General features: G+C 39.8%; 1 protein-coding gene across 1 annotated transcript in view; it reads right to left on the bottom strand.

Moving 5' to 3' along the window:
• Window positions 1–23,068, bottom strand: part of MEIOB (meiosis specific with OB-fold) — a 39,950-nt gene extending 16,882 nt beyond the window's left edge. Inside the window, exons 1-5 of the mRNA XM_030212821.1 lie at window positions 23,000–23,068; window positions 19,037–19,094; window positions 15,912–16,043; window positions 11,655–11,727; window positions 4,251–4,446 (exon numbers count right to left, since the gene is read on the bottom strand). Coding sequence (XP_030068681.1) covers window positions 4,251–4,446; window positions 11,655–11,727; window positions 15,912–16,043; window positions 19,037–19,094; window positions 23,000–23,068 — 528 coding nt within the window. The remainder of the gene's footprint in view (window positions 1–4,250; window positions 4,447–11,654; window positions 11,728–15,911; window positions 16,044–19,036; window positions 19,095–22,999) is intronic.
• Window positions 23,069–23,387: the final 319 nt, after the last annotated feature.

Raw genomic sequence — 23,387 nt, 5'->3', positions numbered from 1 at the left:
CAAAAGTCCTTATTTTAAGTTTATTTCTTTTTATACAACCTCTGCAATTCACCTACATGATGGGCAGCGTTCAGGTCTGCACTTACATAGAGCACAACTTAACTGGCTCTTGTCCTGTGTCTGCTCATTTGTGACATTCATTCATTTATTCATTTTATATACCGTTTCTTATTGCAACTGCAAAACAGAACGGTTTATATTTAAAAAAATACAACTCATACCAGTGGCGTAGCCAAGGGTGGGCCCACTCAGTAGCAGCACACCTATGATGTGACTGGCAGGGATCCCAAGCCCCACCAGCCGAAAACTCTCAACAACTGCATATCTTGTAAATAGCAGATCTTGACCTGCAGCGAGCAGCAACTGATACATGCAGTAGTGTGTACTAGTTGCTGCTCACTGCCAATGAAAGTCTACTATTTAAATGTTTTCCTTTTTATATTAATTTCTGTATTTCCTTACATTTATGTGATAAATGTGAATGTAATTAAGTAAAATGATTAAAAAAAAAAAAGAAAGTCTACTATTTAAAAGGTATGCGGGGGGGGGGGGGATGTTTGAGAGACTTTCATATGGCGTGCAGGCGAGAGAGGGCGAGACCATATCACTTGTGGGACAAGGCGGAGTTCTTCTGCCCGCCCATCTTGGGCCCAGGCCCACCCAAAATTGGGTGTCTGGCTATGCCCCTGACTCATACATACAAACAAATAAGAACTCCAATCATTGACAGAAAAGCACAGCAAGCCAAAAATTACAAAAAAGGACATAACTAGTATGATCTACAGATTAAAAATACAGTTAAACCTAACCTTCTACACCTCCTACTACTACTACTATTTAGCATTTCTATAGCGCTACAAAGCTTACGCAGCGCTGCACAAACATAGAAGAAAGACAGTCCCTGCTCAAAGAGCTTACAATCTAATAGACAAAAAATAAATAAAGTAAGCAAATCAAATCAATTAATGTGTACAGGAAGGAGGAGAGGAGGGTAGGTGGAGACGAGTGGTTACAAGTCTCTGCTATCATAAGTTCTGTTCAATACAGTTTATAAAGAAAAAAGTTTTCAAAAGTTTTCGAAAGTGAATATAGGACTTCTCTAATCTGAAATTAATCTATCGACCAGCAATAATATAATCTGTGATTTTATTCCTAAGCAGTTTTAAAAGATTTATAAACTATGACACTTACAGTATTGCATACTTCTAGTGGCACTATAGAGAGGAAAATAGCGGATAGAGCAGAGAAATGGAGGATCAGGGAAGCCAGGCTTCGAATCCCACTTTTCTCACTGCTACACCTTAGGCAAGTCACTGCACTACCTCAAGTACAAACTTAGAATGTAATATGTCTGGACCAGGGGACAGCTCACATACCTGTATCTAAGTCAACTTGAGAACAAATTTGGAAAACAGGAAATAAATCCAAACCAAAGTTTGAGAGAGAGAGTGAATATTTATTTATTTAAAATATTCCTAGCCCTCACTATCCTTCCATCCTAGGCGGGTTATAAACTAAACAGCGCTGCGTATGTCTAGTAGCGCTATAGAAATGATTAGTAGTAATAGTAAACATACACAATAAAACAAAGCAATAAATAACTGAGCCCTCATAATTACCTAACCTGAGCTGAGTAGGATGTTTCATAGCATTAAAGTGAAGAAAACACCTGTTCAAATAAATAAGCCTTCAAGCTGTTTCCTTTCACAAATAACATCAACCATTACTTATAATCACATACAATCACTCTGCATATTTAATATCAAGAAAATTTTTTCATTACCTTTAACAGCCCCATTAGAGCTTCTAGGCACACCCGGGATCCCCTCTGTCTCCGGTTACCATTAAAGGTAATGAAAAAATTTTCTTGATATTAAATATGCAGAGTGATTGTATGCGATTATAAGTAATGGTTGATGTTATTTGTGAAAGGTCTCCTGATGAAGAGAAAATGAAACACGGCCTGTGTTGAGACCGAGACCAGATCGAGATTTGAATGGTGAATGAAAGGAACACATTCAACCACATATAATACCCATAAGGATGGGAAGCTGAGAAGATTGTATACCCATTGGTGGGCAAGATTGAAATCAAAGCGGGATGACTGCTTGCCTGTTTATTGCACACTGACCCTATAATGGGGTTCGTTGTTGTTGCTCATTTGCTGAGGTTTCTTCAGTTGTGAAAGAATAGATTTTCGTCTGCAACATCGTCATCGATTGGACAGTGGATTACCAGGACATTTTTGTGTGAAGCTAAAGCGGAGTGATTACTTTGCTATGGACTGTTCTGTTTTGTATAACTCTTGGGACTATGCTGGACAGTTGGGGTAGATGAAATTTTGTTTAAATTTTGTTGAAACACACTATTGAGTGATATGTGAGATTGTATGTGGTTGGATGGAGTTTTGAGATGTAATAAATGTTTAAAGTGGTTATTATGGTAATGTTGTTTATGACCAATATAATTAGCGCTGTTTATGAGTAGATGATACAGCGTGACTAATTATAAAATTAATTGTAACCCTTGTATTTGTAATAACTGAGAAAATTAAAGAGTCATGGGATAGGAGGCAAAGTTCTGGTGTGGTTTACGAATTGGTTATTGGACAGAAAACAGAGGGAAGGGTTAAATGGTCATTTCTCTCAGTGGAGGAGAGTGAACAGTGGAGTGCCACAGGGATCTGTACTGGGACTGGTACTATTTAACATATTTATAAATGATATGGAAATCAGAACGAAGAGTGAGGTGATCAAATATGCAGATGATACAAAACTATTCAAGGTTATTAAAACACATGCAGACTGTGAAATATTGCAGGAAGACCTTAGGAAATTGGAAGACTGGGTGTCCAAATGGCAGATGAAATTTTATGTGGACAAATGCAAACTGATGCATATTGGAAAGAATAATCCAAATCATAGTTACCTGATGCTAGAGTCCTCCTTGGTGGTGGTGGTGGGGGGGGGGGGGGGGGGGGGTTCAGAGCTCAAGAAAAAGATCTGGGTGGTGTTGTAGATAATACACTGAATTCTTCTGTTCAGTGTGTGGCGGCAGCCAAAAAAGCAAACAGGATGCTAGGAATTATTAGGAAAGGGATGGTGAACAAGACCGAAAATACTATAATGCCTTTGTATCGTTCCATGGTGCATCCGCACTTTGAGTATTGCATTCAGTTCTGGTTGCCGTATCTCAAAAAAGATATAGCGGAATTAGAAAAAGTTCAAAGAAGAGCGACCAAAATGATAAAGCTGATGGAACTCCTCTCATATGAGGAAAGGATAAAGAGGTTAGGGCTCTTCAGTTTTGAAAAGAGATGGATGAGGGGGAAATATGATTGAGGTCTACAAAATCCTGAGTGTTGTAGAACAAGTAGAAGTAAATCGATTTTTTTACTCGTTCCAAAAGTACAAAGACTAGGGGACACTCGAGGAAGTTACATGGAAATACTTTTAAAGCAAACAAGAGGAAATATTTTTTCACTCCATGAATAGTTAAGCTCTGGAACTCTTTGCAGGAAGATGTGGTAACAGCGGTTAGTGTATCTGGGTTTAAAAATGGTTTGGACAAGTTCCTAGAGGAAAAGTCCATGGTCTGCTATTGAGACAGACCTGCTTGCCCTGGGATTTGTAGTATGGAATGTTGCTACTATTTGGGTTTCTGCATGGAATCTTGTCACTCGTTAGGATTCCAGAATCTTGCTATTCTTTGGGGTTCTACATGGAATGTTGCCACAATTTAGGTTTCTGCCTGGTACTTGTGAGCTGGCTTGGCCACTGTTTGGATAATAGGATACTGGGCTAGATGGACCATTGGTCTGAACCAGTATGGCTACTCTTATGTTATTATGAAGACTGAGGGACTTGTTTCTTTCCAATGTTTCAACGTTCTTTTCCATTGATATATTCCTTACGATACTTGATTTTGTCTCGTATAACTCTCACAATGTAATCCATAACCGAATTGTAACAAAATGTATTTCCATCATTCATAATGTATTGTAAGCCACACTGAGCCCGCAAAAAGGTGGGAAAATGTGGGATACAAATGCAATAAATAAATAAATAAATAAATGAGGGAGGAAGACACCAGTGCATGCATGGTGGGACGCTGCTAGAAAATTCTACATTAATCTCACTAGTCAGCATCCGCACTGGGCTCCGTTGGATGATGTTACCTAGCTGTAAGAATACAACTGGCTTGTTTGTCCTCAGAGAAAAAGCCATTTCACTTTGAAGCTTGTAACTTACCGACCTAACTGCAGCAAGAATATTTATGACTTTGCCATCAAGGCTTTGCCCGTTTTCCACAATGTCATGCAGGGAGTAGTAATCGTGAGACTCCTTCGTAGGCAGATGTAACAAAGAAAGCAGACTTGGTTTCACTTCACAGCTGGCACGAATTCGGACAACTGAATGAACCTCACTGATCAACAGCTTGTAATAGCTAAAACCAATAAAAAGAAGCAACAAATATATTCTTACATTAAATGCATGTTGCCTGCTAAATAGCTTTCTAATTAGTTTATCCTGTTTTTAAATTGTGGGCAATGACACATGAAAACTTGCAAGTTTTCTTTTACTAATAATTCATAGTGCTATTTGGTTTTTCTAGTTTGCTAGAAGAGAAGACAGGACACCAAAGACAACTTTGATGCTTTTCAATTGTGTTACACATCAGTTTCCCATAGAACATAGCCAAAAAAAAAAAAACATGCTACACACATTAAACCAACAGGGATGTAAATTGTGATCAATGTTAGGTATGAAACAATGTTTATAAAAGCAATACTCCACTCTTGAGTTTACAGCAACACAGAAGGAATTCATTTTGATAATGTTAATGGAACAATGAAACAGTAAGCAAGGCAACAAATACTTAAAAAAAATAAATCACAATAAAAGCAGCACCTCATAACAAAACAAAACCTAAATTAGTTTACCATGCTGGGATTTTGTTTATTATAGCAAGGTTTCAGTGCATTGAGCAAAGTATGCTTTCAGAGAAACCTGCACGGAGTACTATGATAAAAACCCAATTTCAATTAACACAAGGAAGCCAGATGTTTTAATAGCTATGTGGATTATTAGAAAATTTGATACAATATAGAAAGAAAGACACTTGGATGTTGTATTTATTGCAAGAATCAAAGGAGGATGGCAAGGCCTGAAATGATGCAGCTGCTGAACCCTAATACAATAACAAATTCTTGACACACTTGAGACCAAAGTGGAGAGTAGTGGTGAGAGAGGGGTTGAGGGTGGGGGTTTGTGTGCTTATCTACCTAAAGTAGAAGAATTGTAACTTGCCAAATAGATTGGTCTGTTTGGTTTTTTCCAACTGTAACTTTCTATGTTACTATGCTACAAGCAAAGGAAAATGACATTTTTAGTTTTCTTTTGACCTCTGGAGGTAAACTAAAAATAATCTTGCATTTAGAAGACAATTTCCTATACAATAATGCCTTTACCATGACAAGTTATTCACTTCAACAAAAACAAAGAAAATACCTCCCCAATAAATACCATATATATTTGACTATAAGCAGAAATTTTTGGGCCCCAAAAAGCAGCTCATAAATTGGGGTCTTGGCTTAAAGTTGAGTCAGCATGGGAACGGTGCCCCATGTTGTTTTTTAACACAGACCTGCCCCCTCCTCCCACATTTACTTCTACAGGAGGGATCGGGCTCCAGATTTTTTCTCCTTCCTCGGTGCAACGTCAAAGTCCTTGTCTTCCCCTGCATAGCCGGGTTCTGCAGATACTTGAGCTGTGCTGTGCAGGAAGTTGGGGATTTCCCCAACTTCCTGAACTACGAGGCTTAAGTATCTGCAGCCGTGCAAGAGAAGACAAGGACGTTGAAGCTGCACTGAGGAAGGAGAAAAAAATCCAGAGCCTGAGCTCTACTGAAGAGGGAAATGAGGGGGAGGAGGGAGAGAAACTGGGTGCAGGCTGGGAAGGGGGGCATGAGAGAATCTGGGTGAATGCTGGGGAGGGGAGCAATGAGAGAAACTGGATGAAGGATGGGATGGGGGAATAACCTCCCCCCACCAGCTTATACTCAAAACAGATTTCCCCTCTTTTTCAGGGGAAAACTGTCAACTTGGCTTATATTCAAATATACATGGTATCTTAGAACATATGAATAGCCATACTGGGTCATACCAATGGTCCATCTAACCCAGTATCCTGTTTCCAACAGTGGTCAATCCAGGTTACAAGTATCTGGCAGAAACCCAAATTAGTAGCAATATTTCATGCTACCAGCCCTGGGCCAAGAGTTGGCTTCCCCCACGTCCATCTTAATAAGAGATTATGGACATTCAGAAAATGAAAGAAGGATCCAACTGAAAATAGTAAGAAACAGCAAAAGAAATAGCAAGTCAAATGCAAGATGTTGATAAGGAAGGCAAAGAGGGATCTTGAAAGAAAGATTGCTTTGGAGGCAAAAACACATAGTAAAAAATTTTTTTAGGTATATTAAAAGCAAGAAGCTGGCAAAAGAATCAGTTGGACAGCTAGATGACAGAGGGGTAAAAGATGACGAATCAGAGAAACTGAATGAAATCACTTTAAACCAGGAAGACGTAATGGCGTAATTTGACAAATTGAAGAATAGCAAATTGCCTGGACCGGATGGTATTCATCCCAGAGTACTGATAGAATTGAAAAAGTAACTTGCAGAACTATTGTTAGTAATATGTAATTATCTTTAAAATCAAGCATGATACCGGAAGACTGGAGGTGGCCAACGTAATGCTGATTTTTAAAAAAGGTTCCAGAGGTGATATGGAAAATTATAGACCGGTAAGTCCGACGGTGCTGGGCAAAATGGTAGAGACTGTTATAAAGAACAAAATTGCAGATCATATTCAAAAGCATGGATTAATAAGACAAAGCCAACATGGATTTAGTGAAGGGAAATCTTGCCTCACCAATCTATTACATTTCTTTGAAGGGGTGAACAAACATGAGGATAAAAGTGAGCCGGTCGATATTGTGTATCTGGATTTTCAAAAGGCATTTGACCAAGTACCTCATGAAATACTCCAGAGGAAATTGGAGAGTCATGGGATAAGAGGTAGTATTCTATTGTGGATTCAAAACTGGTTATAAGATAGAAAACAGATCAGTTAAATGATCAGTATTCTCAATGGAGAAGGGTAGATAGTGGGGTTCCCAGAGGTCTGTGCTGGGACCGCTGTTTTTTACATATTTATAAATGATCTAGAGATGAGAGTAACTAGTGAGGTAATTACATTTGCTGACGATAAAGTTATTCAAAGTTGTGTTGTTAAATTGCAAGAAGATTGTGAAAAATAACAGAGGACCTTCCGAGACTGGCATCCAAATGGCATTTATTTGAGCAAGGGTAAAGTGATTGCATGTGAGAAAGAGGAACCCAAATTATAGCTACATAATGCAAAGTTCCACATCAAGAGTCACCAACCAGGAAAGGATCCAGGTGTCATCGTTGATGATATGCTGAAACCCTCTGCTCAGTGTGTGCAGCGGCGGATAAGAAAGAAATAGGTATTATTATGAAAGGAATGGAAAACAAAAATGAGGATGTTATAATGCCTTTGTATCACTCCATGGTGCGACCATACCTCGAATATTGTATGTAATTCAGGACACTGCATCTCGAAAAAAATATATAGTGGCATTAGAAAAGGTACAGAGAAGGGTGACGAAAATGATAAAGAGGATGGGACTTCTCTATGAGGAAAGGCTAAAGCGGCTAGGGCTCTTCAGCTTGGAGAAAAGATGGCTGAGGGGAGATATGATACAGGTCTATAAAATAATGAGTGGAGTGGAACGGGTAGATGTGAATCATTTGTTTATTCTTTCCAAAATACTAGGACTAGGGGGCAAGTCATAAAGCTACAAAGTAGTAAATTTAAAACTAATCGGAGAAAATATTTCTTCACTCAACGTGTAATTAAAAACTCTGGAATTCGTTGCCAGAGAATGTAGTAAAAATAGTTAGCTTAGCAGGGTTTTAAAAAGTTTGGATAGTTTCCTAAAAGAAAAGTCCATAAGCCATTATTAATATGGACTTGGGGAAAATCCACTACTTATTTCTAGGATACGAAGCATAAAATATATTGTACTATTTGGGGATCTTGTCAGGTACTTGTGGATAGATTGGCCACTGTTGGAGACAGGATGCTGTGCTTGATGGACCTTCTTAAGTTCTTATGACTTTTCCTCCAGGAATTTGTCCAAAACTTTAAAACCTACATATGCTGACTGCTGTTACCACATTCACCAGCAGCGAGTTATAGAGCTCAACTATTCTTGAGTGAAAAAAATATTTCCGTTTATTTGTTTTAAAAGTATTTCCCTGTAACTTCATTAAGTATCCCTTAGTGTTTGTACTTCTTGAAAAAGTAAAAAAAAAAACAATTCACCTTTACATGTTCTACACCACCTCAATCATATTCCCCCTCAGCCGTCTCTCCTTCTCTTTTCCAAGCTGAACAGCCATAACCTCTTCAACCTTTCTTTATATGGGAGAAGTTCCATCCCCTTTATCATTTTGGTTTCACTTCTTTGAACCTTTTCTAATTTCACAATATATTGTTTGAGATACAGCAACCAGAACTGGACACAATACTCAAGGTGAGGTCGCACCATGGAGCAATACAGAGGCATTATAATATTCTTTGTCTTATTTTGCATCCCTTTCCTAGTAATCCTAGAATCCTGTTTGCTTTTGTGGCCGCCGCCGCACACTGGGCAGAAGATTTCAGCGTATTGTCTTCAATGACACGTAGATCTTTTTCTTGAGTACTGACTCCTAAGGTGGACCCTAGAATCAGGTATCTATGATTTAGATTATTCTTCCCAATGTGCATCACTTTGCTTTTGTCCATATTACATTTCATCTGCCCAGTCTTCCAGTTTCCTAAGGTGTTCCTTCAATTTTTCATAATCCGCATGTGTTTTCACAACAGTTTTGTCTCATCTGCAAATTTTATCACCTCATTCATTTTTCCGATTTCCAGGTCATTTATAAATATGTCAAATAGCACCAGTACCTAGTACAGATCCCTGCAGCATTCCACTATTCACCCTCCTCCTTTGAGAAAAATGGCCATTTGACCCTACCCTCTGTTTTCTGTCCAATAACCAATTTCTAATCCACAGAAGGACATTGCTTCCTATCCTATGGATTTTTAACTTTCTCAGGAATCTCTCATGAGGAACTTTGTTTCAAAGGTTTCTGAAAATCAGTATCAACTGACTCACCATTATCCACATGTTTATTCATGCCTTCAAAGAAATAAAGCAAATTGGTGAGGCAAGACTTCCCTTGGCTGAAGCAACGCCGACTCTGCCCCATTAATCCATGTTTGTCTAGGTGTTCTGTAATTTTATTCTTTACAACAGTTTCCACTATTTTGCCTGGCACTGAAGTCAGGCTTAATGATCTGTAATTTTCCGGATCACCCCGGAACTCTTTTTAAAAATTGGCGTTGACCACATTCCAATTTTCAGGTATTATGAATGATTTTGACAGGTTACAGATCACTAAGAGAAGATCAGCAATGCCATGTTTGAGTTCTTTCAGTACACTGGAGTGTATACCATCCTGTCTAGGTGATTTATCACTCTTTAACATATCTTCCAGGTTCACCGAGATTTTTTTCAGTTCCTCCACATCGTTACCCTTGAAAACCATTTCTGGTACAGGTAGATCTCTTACATATTCTTCTGTAAAGTCCGAAGCAAATAATTCGTTCAGTCTCTCTGCTATGGCCTTGACCTCCCTTAGTTCCCCTTTTGCTTCTTCATGATCTAAAGGTCCCACAGATTCCCTCACAGGCATTTTGCTTCTGATGTACCTGAAAAAGGTGTTACTATGAGATTTTGTCTCCATGGCAAGTTTTTCTTCATATTCTAACCTGTTCAGAAAGGCATACCCTAACGATCCAACCTAAATGCCTTAACCCCGCAACACAACAATATATAAGTTCGTACTGGACATAACCTAACTCTTCCTCCTTATGACCCCAATGTGTCTATCACACTTGATCATTCTCTACCATAATCTTACTTTGTATTTATTCATACCGGTATTGGCGATCGCCTCTACTGTACTATGTAAGCCACATTGAGCCTGCAAATAGGTGGAAAAATGTGGGATACAAATGCAACAAATAAATAAAATAAATATTCTCTTTTAGTCTTCTTTATCATTGCTTTGCATCTAGCTTGACAGTTCTTCTTATTTTTTTCATTCAGATCCTTTTTCTACTCTTTGAAGGGTGCTCTTTTGGCTCTAATAGCCTCTTTCACCACACCTTACCTTTTAACCATGCTGGCTGTCATTAACTCATCTTTCCACCTCTGTTAATACAAGGAAAACATCTGGTCTGGGCTTCCACGATGGCATTTTTAAACGACATCCGTGTCTGATGTAAAGTCCTAACCTTTGCGGCTGACCCTTTCAGCTTCTTTTTGAACATTTTCCTCATTTTGTAGTTGTCGCCCTTTCAAAAATTAAATGCTGCTACAGTAGATTTCCTTAGTGATTTCACTCCAGATATCGGCTCAAATTTGATCATGTTATGATCACTGTTTCCCAGCGAATCCAACACCACTCTCTCTCATACCGTGCCTGCATTCCACTAAGTACTAGATCTAAAATTGCTCCCACTCTTGTAGGACCAGTTGCTCCAAGAAGCAGTCATTTATATCTAAGAATTTTAGCGCTCACTAATGTAACATTTATCCAGTCAATATTGGGGTAATTGAAATCAATATTTAACCAAAAATTCCACTACAATATACCTGGGTATTGGAGGTGTATAATCGCTAGCATATATGAAATGTGGAGAAAAAAAGACTTCAGAAATCCTAGAGAATACTCCTTGTGTGAAAAACACCATATACATATGGAGCACCCCGTTTCTTCAATCACTAGTCTTCACAAAAAAAACTCCACTCTTCTTATTCATATAATACATGCACGTACACCTATCACAATACTCAAAGGTGAAGGCAACTAGTCAAAACATTCGGTGAATGAAAAACTACTTAACTTAAATGTTCTTAGAACTGTCCATTCTTCAACTGTGTACAATGTTCACAAAGCCCAACAGGAGACCCTGTTTCGCCTCAACTAGGCTGTTTCAAGGGCCAAAACTTTAATCCAGACGGCTGATTTCCATCATTCCACTTCACCGCATTCAACTGCCTCTGGTCTGGTCACCAATTATTATAATGTTGCCCAATTTGCCAGCTTTCCTAATTTCTCTAAACATTTGTTTATATGTCTCTTCGTTCTGCCCTGGTGCATGGTAGTACAGCACTACCAGTATACTCTTTCCCTTCACACATGGAATTCTTATCCACAAGGATCCCACGCTGCTATCTGTTTCATGTAGAACATTTATTTTGTTTGACTCCATTCCCTCTTTAACATATAAACAATTTGATCCACTCTGTCATTGCAATATAATTTGTACCCTAATAACACAATGTCTCATTGATTGTCCTTCTTCCACCAGGTCTATGAGATGCCTATTATATCTACCTCTTCATTTAGTGCTGTATACTCTCCCGTTTTATTTTTAGGCTTCTAGCTTTTGCATATAGACATTTCAAATTGTGCTTTGTCTTTGCATCTACAAGTTGACAGATTACCTCGGTGTTGTGGGATTGAACTTTTCTTCTCTTTCAGTATCTTTTGTTTGCACTAAAGGATTTTCAATTACAACTGAAAGAAAGCATGTTGTTTATTAATGGAAACAGTGACTGTGTTTAATTTAAACACCAGAGTTCAAATGCATAATGTATGATCAATACTGCTACCATTTAGTTTAGGCCTGCTGTACCCAAAGGCACACTGCTTCAACAGTTTTCAGGTGGTATATAAGAAATTAAATAAATAAATGTACAAATTATCTGGCTAGCAGCTGAATATCACCATTATCCAGATCATTGTTGTGGTCCACCCTCAGTGTGCCCATCGACTATATAGAAAAGTATTGGGCCAGTAAGATGGATTTTCAGCCCAATATTATCCACATACCAGTCAAAAATCCAGACAATCAAGTTATACATTTATAGTCCCCGTGAACAAACAATTTGATTTGAATATTGGCCCCACTGCACCACATGGATCATAAGCATTAGGAAGATAATTTTAAAGGGCATTTCCAAAGGTAAAACAGTGTTTTCTGAACAGGAGAAATTATGTCTTACATAATAATTTTCTTTTCTTTAGTAAGCGTTACTCTTCTGAACCAGTGGGTGTTATCCCTTCCCACCAGTAGATGGAGGAAGAGAAAACTGAATGCAATCAGTGACATCAGCGGCTATAATGTGTGTGATGCTCTCTGGAACAATCCAATGTGCATGTGTCTAAGCAGCAGAAGGTCCTTTTATAACACACCCAGCCCCATCAATCACTGTAGCTGCAATGATAAGCAAGCGAGCAAAACACCAAAGAGTTGCACTCATTATCCTGCATATACCAGGGAATAGCCATCTCACGGGAACCCTGTATGGCTGCCAAACATAATACAATCTTTTTCTTTTTCATTTACTTCTAATAAGAAAAGACAGAGCATACCCAGAACCCCAAACTAAGGTCTTCCAAGGGCAGGATTTCAAAACAGTGATGCTGACTAAAGAAAAGAAAATTATCAGGCAAGACATAATTTCTCCTTAGTGTCAGCTTATACTGTTCTCAACCAGCAGGATATATTTTATTTTTGTTACATTTGTACCCTGTGCTTTCCCACTCATGGCAGGCTCAATGCAGCAGGCAATGGAGGGTTAAGTGACTTGCCCAGAGTCACAAGGAGCTGCCTGTGCCGGGAATCAAACTCAGTTCCTCAGGACCAAAGTCCACCACCCTAACCACTAGGCCACTCCTCCACTATACCAAAGCAGACCTAATGACAAGGTCCCCTGAATGAACATCCAACTTATAGTACTTAGCAAAGGAATGTAGCAAGGACCTTGTCACCTTCCCGTAAATTTTCTCAGATGAAACAGCCCAGGCCTCCACTCAGGATGATGTCCGAGTCCTAGTTGAGTGGGCCCTCAGTCCTTGAGGCACTGGATGAACCAAATCAATGTTAACAGACTCAATAGCTTAGAGAAGAGATGGCTGAGGGGCGATATGACAGAGGTCTATAAAATATTGAGTGGAGTGGAACGGGTAGACATGAATTGTTTGTTTACCCTTTCTAAAAATACTAGGACTAGGGGGCATACAATGAAGCTACAAAGTAGTACATTTTTAAAAAAAACGGAGAAAATATTTCTTCACTCAACGTGTAATTAAACTCTGGAATTAATTGCCAGAGAATGAAGTAAAAGCAGTTAGCTTAGCAGGGTTTAAAAAAGGTTTGGATAATTTCCTAAAAGAAAAGCCCATAAGCCATTAAGATGGACTTGGGAAAATTCACTGCTTACTTTAGAATAAGCAGCATAAAATCTCTTTTACTATTTTGGGATCTTGCCAGGTACTTTTGACCTGGATTGGCCACTTTTGGAAACAGGATACTGGGCTTGATGGACCTCTATCTCCTGAGAAGCCGGGTCCATTCATCAACTGAAGAAGAGCTTGCAAAGCCATCAGGTTGAAATGAGGAGGCCCTCAGCGCTCCACTATGAGCTGAAAGGCCTGCTGTCCCAGCTCCCACTCTCCCAATTCAGCAGAGAGCAACTGGGAAAGACTGCTTGCATACTGTCCTTGCCGTAATATGGACCACTGAAAGAGACTGCAGATGCACTTCTGCCCAGCGGCAGAGGTTTGACGCCTCCAGGGCCATCGCCTGACTCCAGGTCCTGCCCTGCCTGTTGATGTATGCCACCATTGTTGTATTGTCTGACATCACTCTGACCAATTTCCTTTCCAGGAGTGGGTGAAACTCCAGCACAGCCAGCCAGACTGCCCGGGTATTCAGGCAGTTGATGGACCAGGATTCCTCTTGGCTGAACCATGTGCCCTGTGCAACTCACCCCAGAGAATGAGCTGCCCAGCCGAGGAGACCTGCATCCATGGTGACCAGCACCCATTGAGGAAGATCCAGACGGACCTCCCTTAAAAGGTTCACTGGACTGTCCCACCAGGCCACACTGAGTCTGGCCTTGGGCATGAGTGGCAGCAGAAGAGTGAAGTCCTATATAGAAACACAGAAAAATGTACACAGTCTGCCCAAAATATTTCTCAAAAATGGAGGAAGAAAAGTCTCAGAACACCGTCTTCAGCAAATTGATCAGCCTCCAGACTAAAAAGGGTAGTGACTTCATTGGTTAAAAAACCTCCTCAACCATCAATAAAATTTGTATAACACTTGCTATTTTACAGTTTGAAAAATGGACTGGAGGAGTCTTGGTGGTTAATGGTATTTGTGACTTCACAGTTGTTGATTTATTTCTAACCATCTGCCATCATCATGTGGATTAAGAGCCTTGTGAAGAGAGAAATGCTTAGGGGGCCCATCGAGCACCTTCAGCAGATCCCCCTCAACAGGGTCTGCACCGAGTCCGAACCATAGAAAGGGCCATAATAGCCTCATCAATAAGACGAGACAGCTCTTCTCGCTGAAAGAGACAGATCACATGAGCTCGCTCTTCCTCAGCTTCTCAAGACGGGGGAGCCTCAGACTCAGAGTACCGTGGTACTGAGTTTGAGAAAGCCTCAGAGTCCTCCCCAGACTCCTCTGAGGGAATTGGTGCCTCTTAGAACCCAAACCGGGCCCCTCAGGGGCCTCCCCATCGAAATGTAACTGCTGCCAGACTAACTGTACTAAGCTCTGGAGCCAAAAAGCTCGGTGGCCCCATTGAGACCACACCAAATGGATCTGAGAGGGTAGGAGAAGTAGCTCCCCCCGAGCCCTGAAGTGGAAGGAACAGGTTCCTGTGCTGAGAAGCAGCAGGAGAACAAAAACCAAAGGGAGACAAAATGGCCTCAGTTCTTGATGAAATCAGGACCCCGGGGGGGGGGGGGGGGGGGGAATGACACGACGACACACAGATCAAATCCGCAGGCCCCCCCCTAATCCGTTTCCAAAGTTGGAAACGGCCCATCGCACTTTGTGCAGACAGAACTGGCAACCATACTGAGCTGCTCGTTCCTGCACACAGAGCAGCATTTCCCAGATGGCATCTCTGGCCACGTGTCAGGCAGATACGGGCCTGACACGATGCCCGAACCTGCCTCGGCCCAGGGATCTGGCTCCTCAGCTATCCTGGGCTCTCTGGGGGGTGTTAATTAAGGAAAATCCCCTTACCAAAAGGTAGGGGATTTCCCTGTTCAGGGCTACTCTGCTCTATTTTTTTCCTTAAAGAGACAGGCACAGGAAAAATAGCTTTATTCCCTAAAAACAGGGTAAAAAGCTACCCAGGCAATTTGGGGGGGAATTTAGGCACATCGGAGTTGCGGAGGGGGGCTGTGGACCTGCATCCCTCAGGTCCAAGCCAAAGACTCACAATTAGGGGCTGTGGAGCTTTTGAGCTCAGCCACAGCTCCTGAGACTATGACCTGGGAGAGGCTGTTAGGCTCAATCATGGTGTGTGGCGACGGCAAGCAGAGCGGGGAGCTAGGCCAGGCACCGAGCACCATAGCACAACCTACCAACTACTGGAAGGTAGAGAAAAATACTGGATTGTAACTGGTGGTCACTGGTTGAATTCAGTCCTCTCTACCTCCATCTGCTGGTGGAAATAGATAATACCCTCTGGTTCATAAAAGTATAAGCTGACACAAAGAAAATACTCTAAAGCAGACTGAGTGAAGGCATTCCTGGAAAAGGACTTGATTAGAAAATATGTAGATGCAGACAAAAGAAGCCAGGAAATTTGTGCACGACAAAGAGCAGTTATAAATATATGAGAGAAGTGCACACTAAAGCAGAGCAATGTATAGAATAAATGGCAACTTACCACAATCACCAACTCTGAAACTTTCTGAGAGGGATTTAATATACTCTTCTTTCCCCCAGGCAAATGCATTTATAAAGTAAGCTGGAGAATCTCTAATGGTAAAACTGAATGTGTACCTTTCTGAACCAACATCTAAAGAAATAAACTTTACTTGAGTTATTCATAATTCAGTCTTCACAGTTTGTTAGTAAGATTTCATATTGCACATAGTCGGTCACAGTATTCCTCTACAGTACTTTTAAACAAGCAGCCCAGAATAGCTGGCTTGTTTTCTCAACCGTCTTGTTTGCAAAGATAATATATAAATGTATGCAACTTAAATACATTTAGGGCCCTGTTTACTAAGTCGCGTTAGAGGTGCGGTGCTAACTGTGTAGGCACCCACAATATTCCTATGGGCGCCTAACAGTTAGCTAATTTTGTTAATGCACTAAAAATGCTAGTGCACCTTAGTAAATTGAGCCCTTAATAAAGTAGTAAACAAACAGTGAACTTCCTGTTGCCTCCTGCTTGTCATTGACTAGAAAAATGAATTAAGTAGGAATTGTGAAGGCAGCTTTCTGTTTACCTGTCTTATCTAGATTGTAAGCTCTTTGAGCAGGGACTGTCTTTTTGTGTATGGTGTACAGCGCTGCGTATGCCTTGTAGCGCTATAGAAATGCCTGTCTTGTCTTCTGCCAGGGTCGCTTTACTCATACTACCCCTCTCCTCAAGTCGCTTCACTGGCTCCCTATCCGTTTTCACATCCTGTTCAAACTTCTTCTACTAACCTATAAATGTACTCACTCTGCTGCTCCCCAGTATCTCTCCACAATCGTCTTTCCCTGCACCCCTTCCCATGCACTCCGCTCCATGGATAAATCCTTCTAAAATGCGGTAGAAATCAGCTGGCGGAAAACGCCGAGATGCCTATTATATTCCTATGGGCACCTCGGCGTTTACTGCCAGCTGATTTCTACCATGAGCTAAAAACGCTACCACGGCTTAATAAAAGACCCCTTTACTTTTTAAAAATAAATATTTATCAATAGATTTTAGATTAGAGGCAAATAGTTCCAGCTAGTGTGGGCTGAAGTTTTAAAACCACCACAAGGGGTCAGCAAACCTTTTCCTTTAAAGAATTTTGGTTCTTGCCAACCATGAGAAACTTCAGAATTGCTACAAGCAAGTCACTGACCCTGCTATAAGACAAACAAGTTCCTTCTGTGGCATGTTCAACTCAGTTTACAAGCCATAATTATGAGTCACTGCCAGAGAAAGATTTAAAATTACTATCAGGTAAGGAAGACAGATCGAGAATTCTTGGGATTGTGGTTGATTCTAAGTTTACTTTTAAACATCAGATAGTTATCTATTTGGATTTATTAACCGCCTTTATGAAGAGATTCACACAAAGCGGTATACAGCAGGTACAGTTCAACACAACAACAGTAAAATAACCAAGTATAAACGTAAGAACAATAAATGAGGTAAACTTGAAAACAGTAACATTTAACAGCACTGAAATTCAAATACCAGAGATATAATACAAAGTTAGCATAATACTACTACTACTACTACTATTAAACATTTCTATAGCGCTACTAGACTTACGCAGCGCTGTACAAATTAACATGAAAAGACAGTCCCTGCTCAACAGAGCTTACAATCTAAATTGGACAGACGAACAGACAGCTAGGGGTGGGGAAATTGCAGTGGTAGGGGTGATAAGTGAGGGTGTTGAGTAAGAGAGTCATGGTTAGGAGTCAAAAGCAATGATACACCTAATGAAAGTAATGATACACCTAATAAGCAAGCAAACACAGCGACAGTGACAACAAAGATGATGAAGACTCAGTGAGTTCACATCAGAAGTTTAATTCACAAAATGTAATGGACTCGTCAAGAATCGTCTTTCGGCCGCAGAGGCCTGCGTCAGGAGTCCCTAAATAATACAAAATATATAAATTACTTTCATAAAAACATAAACTAAGGAAATAAATAGATAAATGAGTGAACAGAGGAATGATGACACAGTTATACAATACATATATAGAAAAATATATATATAAAATCCATATATAAAAAATAAGATAACACCAGCAGCACATGAATATAAATGGGTCAAGCATAATCATATAAAATCCATATATAAAAACATATAAATAAATAATCTATAATGTATAAAGACATTTTATAAAAAGCAGCAGCACATAGAATGTAATGTGTAAAACATATTTATAATACAAACAAAATGAGAAATATGACTAAGGACACCTGCTGTATCCAGATAAACTATCAGAAGGAGAAGTGAGTGGGTGTGGGTAAAACTGTAAGGGTGGAGGGAGCTGGTATGATGACTGTGCATACCAAAGACATAGGTCAACCTATACCAAATGAAAACTTATGCTTATGTGCATGACAGGCCCTAACTGCCAATATAATAAGGGAATAAAATGATGGAACATGAGACGTCATGACAGGAAACAGAATATTCTGGAAAGATGCATATTCATTAGGTAGGAAGGGTAATTATAATTAAGATAATGAAGAAAGGAAGAAAAAAGTATTTAACAGGAAACAGAACTGAGGATGGCGAGCCTCAGTGTGTCCACTAGGAGGTGGACAGGTCCCAGGGAAAACTCTGTTTTTATTTCCTACATATTATATTGTATTGGGAGTTTATTTGTTACCATTTCAATAATTACTGATTGGCTTCTTTGACAATTTGAATAAACATTTATTATGTCTAATACTTATTTAGTAGCCAGAGTTTTTCTTGCCTGGAATTCTGCCTGGGGGAGTAAAGATTTACTCCTTCAGAAGGTTACTTCTGGCCCAGAGGCAAGACAGAAGGTGAACAGGGTTCACATACTTTTTCTCAAAAAGAAACTTATTTTTGAATCTCTCTGTTGAATAAATCAAAATATATTCTTTTGAGTTATTTATTCAATGGGGTTGTCTCTTCGTTATTGGGGTACAGATTAGAATCTAACCACGTTTTGTGTATAAATTGTGCTAAGATACAGAGAATTTTAAGGGTTCACAAACTTTTCCTCAGTACTGTAATATATTTCATGATGTCAAGTCTTATCTTGACATACAAACTTAGAAGGTAACAATTTTTGAATCTAGCTAAACTTAACTTTTTCTGTCTGGAAACCCTCGGACATCTGTTTTTCCAATCACTATGCCTAACACAATCTGAAATACAAAAAGTAAGACACAGAGGCACACAGTAAATTAGATTTCATGGACCCGCTACACTTTTACTGCTTATAATAAACAACTGGGGAGGATAATCATTCTAATGCAATATTCAATTTTATAGAAACTAATACTATTGACACAAATCCTAACATTTGCACACAAATCCTAACATTTGATAAACTGAACTTATAGGCAGATGATCAAAAGCCCCACGCTGTTCCAAACAGAGCTCTAAAATAGCACTGGACCAGCGCGGGGCGCTATTAGACCTATGATCAGAGATAATGCATGCAAATTTAAGCAGTGCAATTATCTCTGATCATGGGGTAGAAGTGCGGGCAAATTGTGCCTTCATGCGCTCAGCACAATCCTCCCGCACTTGTTTGACAGGTCTGGGCTGTCAAAAGCCCAAACCTGTCAAACACAGAGGCTAATTTTCAAAGCACATAGACTTACAAAGTTACATAGGTTTGAAAATTAACACCTTATTCAAAGGTCAAGGCACTGTACATTACAATAATTTCAAAGAAAGGAACTTCAGGTTAGGATAGAACAGATTATGCAACCAAACACCACTAAACCTTAAATAAAAACATCTTAATATCCGAGTACCCTAGTACAGGTGCATCTCCCGTCTCAAGAACTGCCCTCCAGAACCACACCATGAGCAGTCAAAAATAAGTGGGTCTTCACTAACTTCTTAAACTTCTGAAAAGAAAGCTTGTCTCTCACATACTGTGGGAGACGATTCCAGAGCACAGCAGCCAACCAAAAAAAAAAAATAAAAAGTGCATTTCCGTGTATCCGGTTCTAGTTTATCTTAAATCAGTACATGTTTGTTTTCTAACATAATGAGACCTATGCCCTAAACTGATCTGAAATTAAGTCTTGCACATACAAAAAGGTTCACACATGCACATGTAAATGAAGTTCTTACTGGCCACCTGATAAAAAACACAGTCTTTCCACATTCTTGTGCTATTTACCAAGGTGTCTAAATCCTAAATTTTAACAATGTTACTATTGAAGGAGTAGTTATTAAAGTGTAGAAAAGAAGACAGAGGCGAAAGAGAAAAGATGGAAAGAGAAGGTGAAAGTGGTCTCAGAACAAGATGAAGGATAGCAAGGTATCTTTAGCCATGCATCTTTAGGCTCTCAAGGCTCTCCTGCACAAACTGCAGCCGAGGCACAAAACAGACCCTCCAAATTGAGGGCAGAGGAGGGGGGAGGGACCCAGTCACATGGGTATAACACACCAAGAGGGGGAAAACGGAGTCCCACTGGACCCACACCCCTAGAAGCAACACGATGTTGGCACAGAGGGACAGGGATTTAAAAAAAGATAAACAGTAAAGACCGCACCTCAAATATTGTGTGCAATTCTGGTCACTGCATCTCAAAAAAGATATAGTGGAATTAGAAAAGGTACAGAAAAGGGTGACAAGACAAAAATGGATGGGACGACTTCCCTATGAGGAAAGGCTAGTGGCTAGGTCTTCAGCGTGGAGAAAAGACGGCTGAGGGGAGATATGATAGAGGTCTATAAAATAATGAGTGGAGCAGAACGGGTAGACCTGAATCGCTTGTTTACTCTTTCCAAAAGTACTAGGACTAGGGGGCAAGCAATGAAGCTACAAAGTAGTAAATTTAAAATGAATCAAAGAAAGTTTTCTTGTCTCAACGTGTAATTAAACTCTGTAATTCGTTGCCAGAGAATGTAGTAAAAGTAGTTAGCTCAGAGGGGTTTAAAAAAGGTTTGGGTAGCTTCCTAAAAGAAAAGTCCATAAGCCATTATTAAAATGGACTTGGGGAAAATCCACTGCTTATTTCTAGGATAATGCAATTGTCAAAACAAAACTATGCCTACACTCTGTCGAGCTTGAAATATTTAACAAAATGATCAAACACACATGAATGCAAGTATGTTTTAAACTTGCTTCTTTGATTGTCTAAAGTGGAGTGGTCTCATATTTGTCACACGAAACAGAATGATATTTCTTCACCCAATAACTGGGTGTATTACCCGTGTGTGTATTCTAATCATTGACTCAACCTCCACCAACCTTCTCTATTCACTTATTTGTATTTTAATTCGTATTTCTATACTTAAAGATGTACAAACAAAGTTAATGTAGCACTTAGCTTGAGCGGGTAGGTGCTCTCTAGACCCCGACAGGTCCCCGTTTCGTAACAACTTTGTCAAGGGGGAGTCACCGATTCCGGTATTGCACATGCATTTGAGGCGGCTACCGGAATCGGTGACTCCCCCTTGACAAAGTTGTTACGAAACGGGGACCTGTCGGGGTCTAGAGAGCACCTACCCGCTCAAGCTAAGTGCTACATTAACTTTGTTTGTACATCTTTAAGTATAGAAATACGAATTAAAATACAAATAAGTGAATAGAGAAGGTTGGTGGAGGTTGAGTCAATGATTAGAATACACACACGGGTAATACACCCAGTTATTGGGTGAAGAAATATCATTCTGTTTCGTGTGACAAATATGAGACCACTCCACTTTAGACAATCAAAGAAGCAAGTTTAAAACATACTTGCATTCATGTGTGTTTGAACATTTTGTTATATATTTCTAGGATAAGCAGCATAAAATGTATTGTACTGTTTTGGGATCTTGCCACGCACTTGTAACCTGGATTGGCCATTGTTGGAAACAGGATGCTGAGCTTGATGGACCTTCGGTCTGTCCCAGTATGGCGAAATTTATGTAATGTACTTGTATAAAGAGGAAAAGAAAAGACCCCAAGGAACCCCTCTGGGCCTACCAAACCGGTCAGACTGTACAGGGTGCACATCTACCCTCTGCTGGAGACTGAGAAATACTGGCTGATTTGGATTTGCACAGGTTAGATATACTATGATAAAAGTCAGGTGTTCTCAGTCTCCCTCTCCTGGTAGGCATGCATAATCAAAGTGTCTTGACTGGTCTGGAGTGTTACTGAGGAAGCGTGCGATACTGAGAGTCATTGCAGAGGCCTATTTTATAAAGTCACATCGATGCATATGCTACTATTATAAAACAGATGCCTTTTGGAGATTTCACTTAGGCACCATGTTATCAAATTGCTCCCCTCCCCGAATCTTTCCTAGTCACCTGCTGCATCCACTTAAGCAAGAAAGGAATGCACTACTTGCACAATCTTACCTGGAAATATTTTTAGCCTTGTGGCTAAATAACTTAAGACATTCACTACCAACAGAGACATTAATTCTGGAGCAATCCTTATATTTCTTGGGACAATTTGATTTAGTAGGGGTAGTGGGGATGTGCCAGTGGCATTGGGTAACAACTTGGATATACTTTGTGGAACAAAGAGATAAAAAAACAAATGTAAAAGACTTAATACCATGTGGAAAGTATCCCATTTGGTCTACTATAGCTACTTTTCTTCATTATTTGAGAGTGAAACGGGGAAAACATATATCCCAATGCAAACCAATAAATGAAAAGAAAATAATCCCACCTATGATTTAGTAATTCTGTAAAGCACAGGCATTCAGATAATAGCCAAAGGGCCATTATAATACTGCACACTGTCTACATTCTACAGCCAATGGAAAAATGCCTCAAATGTTTAGATTGATATATCAGAATTTCAGTGCTGAGATTGTTTATTCATTTCCATTACTGTTCAATTAAAAGATAAAGTATCATCTCATGCTTTTAAGCAAAAGGTTGCTCAGCCAGTATCTACAGTCATTAGGCCCATGGTATATTTGACAACAGTGCTATTAACTTTCCTTTCACTGATTTGTAAATGAAAACTGACTTTAACAGTTATGCTATTGCTTTTATGCCAATTAAATAGTTTTGCTGTAAAACAATACAGTCACATATAATTCTCCTATGATAGCAATGGGAAAACACCACTGAGACCTACAGGACGAGCCAGATTTGGATGCAGATCTAGCAAGGCCACGAAGTTCTTTTCTGAACTGAAGCACGCCATTCTTTCATCTGTAATGCACAAGATATAAAACAAAATAAAGCATCCGTATCAAAATACACTGAAAGAGTGCCTGCCTGGCAGAGCTTAGTCACATGGACAAAAGGCACCGCATTAGCACACATTAAAAAGCATGCCCTAGACAATAAAATTACTCTAAAGTCTTCAATTCTCACTGGCCTTTGTCAACGTCAACATGATCCAGGTCTCTGAACTTCTCCTCCCTTCTTTCATGCATCATAGCATAAAGGTTTAGGTCAGGTCTGGATTGGAATTTTAGATACCTATAGAAAACAGGGAAATGCAAAGCAGGGGGAGGGGG

Source organism: Microcaecilia unicolor, chromosome 8, assembly GCF_901765095.1.
Source record: "Microcaecilia unicolor chromosome 8, aMicUni1.1, whole genome shotgun sequence".
Taxonomy (NCBI): Eukaryota; Metazoa; Chordata; class Amphibia; order Gymnophiona; family Siphonopidae; genus Microcaecilia; species Microcaecilia unicolor.
The sequence above is the reverse complement of the archived record's forward strand: the minus strand, read 5'-3'. Positions and strand labels throughout refer to the sequence as shown.